The following is a 5,576-nucleotide window of genomic DNA, read 5'->3' on the forward strand; positions in this document are numbered from 1 at the left end:
CTTCAAAGCCACACCAAACCTCTTAACACTGTAATCTATAAAGTGAAATGAAGAATTAACACTGTAATCTATAAAGTGAAATGAAGAAAAACGAGGGACAGTTCTATGTCTTAAGATCCACAGAGTGCTTTTCCCAAAAGGATGGCGTTTGCCATCATAAGTTTGACTTTGGCGAGCAAGACAAGTGCCATCATGAAAAAGGAATGAAATTATATCAATGTCATATCAATCCAACATTAACCAGGCAAAAAAAAATCAATATGTTAAAATATTGCAAATCTTACCATCCATGAATCCTTTGATTCGTGGCTCGGTACCCTCTTTTTGGTTGCGAGAGAATATTCGATGTGGAATAAAGAAGATTTAAAAGCAATACAATCACACATCCAACCAATTGACAGAGATAAGGTTAGGGATTTATAGTAGTACCTTCCAAATTTAATTTTATTCCATTTTATGAGAGGTTTTCTGTCTCTCTCAGAGGATGCAATGCTTTAAATTCTTTTAACAAAGTAAAATCATTAATTCTAACTATTGATCATAGATTTAATCGTCGTCATGAATCATATTAACAGGGTCGAAAAGCTTTGGAAATTAAATTTTTTTATATGATGGGTCTGGAAGACAAGTTTTTAGATAACCCTACTCACGATCAACAAATAAGGTTGAACGCCACTGTAGCCGAACGCACTAGTAGAATTATTGAAAAATGTGTTTCATAGTTCTTACGTTTATTTGAAAGCAGTCGACAGTTATAATCAAATTAGAAAAAGCCCTGCATTTCAGAGACTTGTGGGCACGTTATGATCAAATGTAACGGAAATTTCACCCTTTTGTCACACGATCTGCAAGCCTTAGCAATTTGTTATACATATCGAATAACCCTACCAAATTTGTTACAACTTCAAAATCGTGATGTAATGCTCGCAAGATTGCATGCGGATGTAAGAAAACGTGAAAACAGTTATGAAAGTGGAATCTGAGAAAAAAAATGTGAACGCCATTCATGGAAATCGAATCTTTCTATTAATAATAATGATAAATGTCTGTTCTCATCATTACTCCAGGAATCTCGTCCCACAGGGAGAAGTTCAAGATCTATGCAATTGACACGTCTAAAAATCAAATATGATAAACAGCCTTATATGGCATACAGGGTTTATGTAAAACTATTATTTTTTTTTGCTTACTTCAAGTAGAGATCTCACAAGCTGATTTGTGAGCTCGGAAAGGATTGTAAATTGTGAACTTGTAACCAGAGAATGACATGATGGTCAAATTATATACGTCGAAATCAAATCCCAATTTCTTAAACTTTAAACTTGGGTCATATCTGGCTGCAGCCATGACTCATGCTTTCACCTGCATTTCAATGTCTTGATCTGCAGGGAGAGGCTTTGTTTTCTCACTGTCACAAGCTGGATGTTCTACAGTATTCTCGTTCAATTCCGTCTTCCCTGCATCCAATTTTCTGTCTTCAATCCTTGGGCTCTTTTTCTGACGATAAATACAATATACCACCATCTGAACTAAACCCAATGCCAATCCAAGAAAATTTGGAGCCTGCATCAGAAACAACAAACAAATATATATTATCAGAAAAATGAGGTGTTCAGGAATTCATGGAAATTTTATTTGTACAAGCCAATCTATTATTTAACCTAACAACGGTTATAAATAACAACGTTTATAAATAATATAAATATAATTTTGAAATATATGTATACATATTCAATTGGGGGTACGTGCGGTGGTTCTGCAGAATGAGCTCACCACTCAGAATCAAATTCCAGCTCTAGATAAATATTGATGTATTTAGAAATGTCTAGATAAATATTGATGTATTGGGTTAGATCATTGTTAAATTTTTTAAGTGAGTATATGTGTAAATTGATACCAGCTTTATAAACTTTTTAAATGAGTATACATGTAAGTCGATGCCAGCTTTATACCTAACCTTGTGAATTTTTTTTGAATAAGTATACTTGTGGATTGACCTAGAGCAACTTTACTCAAACCATTGGCCCTTGGACTACACAGCCTAATTTCTAGCTTTTTGTTTTACATAAGTAGATAAAAAGGGGGTTTTGAAAAATGTTAAAGTGATATAAAGCTCAAGATTGAGTTTAATTATGGTACGATAAATTTCAGATGAGAGTGTCTAGCTTGGTCGTATGAAAACAAAACTGAGAAAAACAAAAATTGAGGAGACGTTTCATACAGTTTAATTCTACCATATTTTTTTTTTTTGATTTCACGATGAATATATACCATTTTGATTTATTTCATAATGAATTTTGAGGTTAAAACTAAACTGTACAGTTAGTGCTACGCTTACCATGATAAGGATATCCTTTCCCAAGGCACCGTAGGTCAACCACAAAATACTGCTCATAAAAGCGAACAGTGACAAGGAGAAGGGCATGAACTCCACACTTTTTGTTTGAATCACCAGTTTCTGCATCGCACGTACGTGAGTAAATAGTAATACGTGAGTAAATAATAATAGATCAAGAAGAAAGTTCAGTATACTGCCTTGTAAGTACTGTGATGAGAAAAAATGTCACAAGCATGTATATAAATTTTTTGAAGTAAGGCAAAGCGAGAGCTTACAATTACGGACAGTGGAGAACCATAAAGAGTCACTGTCGCTACCATTCCTATAGTTCCTACAAGAACTTTCTTATGTTTGCGATCGTGGAGAGCAAAGAAAGAAATTGTTGCAACAGTACCGAACAACGTGAACACACCCACGAGCATCCTCAGCATTGTTCTCTGTTAACAAAATTTGGTATCCAATATTTTAGATTGAATAGTAAATTCAATCAAGACTGGCAAAAAAAATATATGATAGTCTGCTAAAACAAACATTAAATTATCACATTGAGCAACGATAAATTTGACATCGATCTGGTACAAATCAGAAACTTTTAAGAATGATTCGTGTATAAGTGTATAAAATGATGTTTTCTAGTTTTTGTCCAACCGTAAATCCAACCCCATCATTAAAAAATTAATCTAGAAAACAAAGATGGATTGAAACACTGATTTGTTTATGTTGCTAAATTCCAATAACCAATAGAAAATTAGCTGTTAAATTCCAGCAATTACTAGAGAATTTGTTACATTTTTAAGGTCAGAAATTTGACATGCATCTGGTAGAAATTTTAAGCATGATCCAAGGTCCCTGTATGAAATAATGTCTGAAGGAAATTTTGGAAATTTTTACTGATCCTGAACCCAATAAGGTCATCAAATAAGATGTCTCTAGATTCCAAGAACTTTGCTACATGATTTGGATCAGTAAGAAAGATGCAGTATTAATTACCTTAACTTTAGGTGGAGCGAAGGTGAGATAGATGGATATGAAGCAAAACTCCAGAAGGAGCCCAAGGCAGTTCACAACCAATACTACAATGTTCTCCAAGCCGTTGCTGATAATAGGCGAGCCATACCACATGTAGATAAGACAGTTGAACAGCGCTATTGCATAGGGAAAGCCTGAGAAATCCTCAGTAGATCGTTTCTGTATCACTCGCTTGAACGTAGTACTGCTCATCAATTTTGCAGGATCAGTATACATTTTATTAGAAAAAACACCATTGTGCTAAAATTTCAGTTGGAAGGCAAGCATATACTTACATGGGTGCAGCATACATAAGCAAAGAAATGGCACTTCCTGCAAATTCAGATAAATAAGCAACAATCAGTTCATTATATACCCAATATAGTTGAAGTAAGCAGAAAATTCAGACTTTTAGCCTGCTCTATGGAGCTATTTTCTAAGAAAAAGCCTATATGAAAAAAAAAACAAAGAGTTGAATTAGGGTTCCTTGTTTGCTTCCTACAAACCTAAAATGCCGACCCCAGAACGTATTAAGCTGGTCATCATTTTTTCAACTTGTTGAAAACTAAAATCTCTTTATTTGAAATGGAAAAAAAGTTGCTGCTGCCTCTGCTACTGAGGAGGAGGAGGGTTTGTTCAATTGCTTTCCTCTTGCAGCTCAGAGAGAAGGAAAGGGTGGCATACTTATACAGGCATTCTGTTTTTCAGTGGTTTTGCCTGACGCGCCACAAAGATTCCCTGAACTGGGTGGAGAACACTGGTGATAAGAAAGAAAGAAGGAAATTAATTATATTAAGGACACGGAAGCAGGGGAAAAGCCCTCAGAGAAGGCTTTATTCATCAAAATCAACGAAACTAACACACCCGCGTTGTCGGTTTAGATGAAAGCGTATTTTAGCCCACTTGTTCCTGGCCCATCGTCGTGCAAATGCAGTACAGCCTTATAATTGGGTGTGATCGGTTTGATTTCTTTAGCCTCCGCCTTTATAAAATTTTCATAAATCATTTGAATGTACTGTAAAGTTAAGTGATTTATACATATTCTGCGTGTTCACTGCTTCTCCACGCATCTAGCGGTATATTTAGCAGAAAGAAGGATTGTGTGGCATGACAACTTTTTATTCGGCGGTTATGACAAAGCTCTTTCGTTCCGTTCGTTTACCTGATTTGTCACCAAAATAGCGTTTCATCCCTTATTTTTTTTCTCCTTTTTTTTTTTTCCTTAAACCTTTCAATCAATTTCATGGAGCTCGATGTGGAGCTTTGGAAACTCATGTACTAACCTAAAATCTCTCGTGATTGCATTGTTGCTACGTCGGTGTTAATCTCGCATAATTAGGTCATGAAAATTAGGTTGGTGTTCTATCACCCGTACGGCCTATGTTCTACTCAGACCAAGTTTTTCATATCGCGTGGTTCATTATAATCCTCATTTTTAATCTCTCAAACTAGTTAAATTTTTATGGTAATTTTTTTTTTACAGGCTTGAAAACTTATTATAATTTAGTCGTCAAACAAATTTTGAGCACAGTTATTTTTAGCTGTTATCTTTGAATGAAGGTTAACTCATCATCTTTATTCAAGGAAAACCAGGTTACCAGGCTACATAGAATAAACTAGTGCTCTGTAAGGGGGCAAGTTTTCACTCTTATTCACTCTTGCCAAATGACCATGAGTCTTGGGCCTTTAACCTGTTTCCTAAAAAATCTTAGCCAAACAAAAACAATTTTAAAACATATTCTATACTCTAAAACAATGAATTATAATTCTTATTTCCTAATTTATTATAATTTAAATTTATTGATTTAATTATATTTTCAAATATTTTTAATAATTCCAATTATGAATAATTATTGGATATATATATATATATATATATATAATTAATTTTTAACTAATCAAATTTTTAAAGATAAATTATAATTCTTATTCATGATTTATTATAATTTTTAATCTAGTGATTTAATTATCTTTTAAAATATTTTTATTAATTCAAATTATGAATAATGATGAGTAATTAAGATAAGACTTTCATTTTCAAGTAATAAACTCAGGTCACTTGACATCCTTGGGTAGAAAGTGTATACTTTTATTTGTTTTTAATTTATATGTAAAAATATATTAAAGAGCAATAATTAAAAATACATCAAAAGATAACTCATCTCAATCTATTTAATACCATTAAAGAAAATAATTCATATTATTATTATATATATAGTTTTTAATCATT

At 33.2% G+C, this 5,576-nt stretch overlaps 1 protein-coding gene across 2 annotated transcripts; it reads right to left on the reverse strand.

The window, feature by feature from the left end:
- Nucleotides 1-1,003: 1,003 nt before the first annotated feature.
- LOC149158217 (bidirectional sugar transporter SWEET3b-like) lies at nt 1,004-4,352 on the reverse strand. Of its 2 annotated transcripts, XM_089436158.1 has the most exons (7): nt 4,211-4,352; nt 3,853-4,103; nt 3,643-3,679; nt 3,329-3,551; nt 2,614-2,775; nt 2,339-2,458; nt 1,004-1,563 (listed from the first exon to the last, which is right to left on the reverse strand). In XM_089436158.1, exons 2-7 carry the CDS (start codon nt 3,890-3,892, stop codon nt 1,351-1,353), a joined length of 795 nt encoding a protein of 264 aa, XP_089292284.1. In that variant the 5' UTR covers nt 3,893-4,103; nt 4,211-4,352; the 3' UTR covers nt 1,004-1,350. The 2 variants fall into 2 exon arrangements, with proteins under 2 accessions (XP_089292284.1, XP_089292283.1); XM_089436157.1 differs by having other exon boundaries at nt 3,853-4,295.
- Between the last annotated feature and the right edge of the window lie 1,224 nt (nt 4,353-5,576).

This window comes from Pinus tabuliformis, chromosome 5_2, assembly GCF_031772625.1.
Source record: "Pinus tabuliformis cultivar Carrire ecotype Pingquan chromosome 5_2, CPIR1, whole genome shotgun sequence".
NCBI lineage: Eukaryota > Viridiplantae > Streptophyta > Pinopsida > Pinales > Pinaceae > Pinus > Pinus tabuliformis.

What these genes read in the sequence shown, in the direction of transcription:
- LOC149158217 (XM_089436158.1), bottom strand. Translation starts at nt 3,892, where the DNA reads ATGATGACCAGCTTAATACGTTCTGGGGTCGGCATTTTAG. An exon ending in CTTATGTATGCTGCACCCAT is followed by an intron (nt 3,552 to 3,642) that starts GTAAGTATATGC and finishes ATTGATGAGCAG; the next exon opens with TACTACGTTCAAGCGAGTGA. An exon ending in GAAAGGATATCCTTATCATG is followed by an intron (nt 1,564 to 2,338) that starts GTAAGCGTAGCA and finishes TTTCTGATGCAG; the next exon opens with GCTCCAAATTTTCTTGGATT.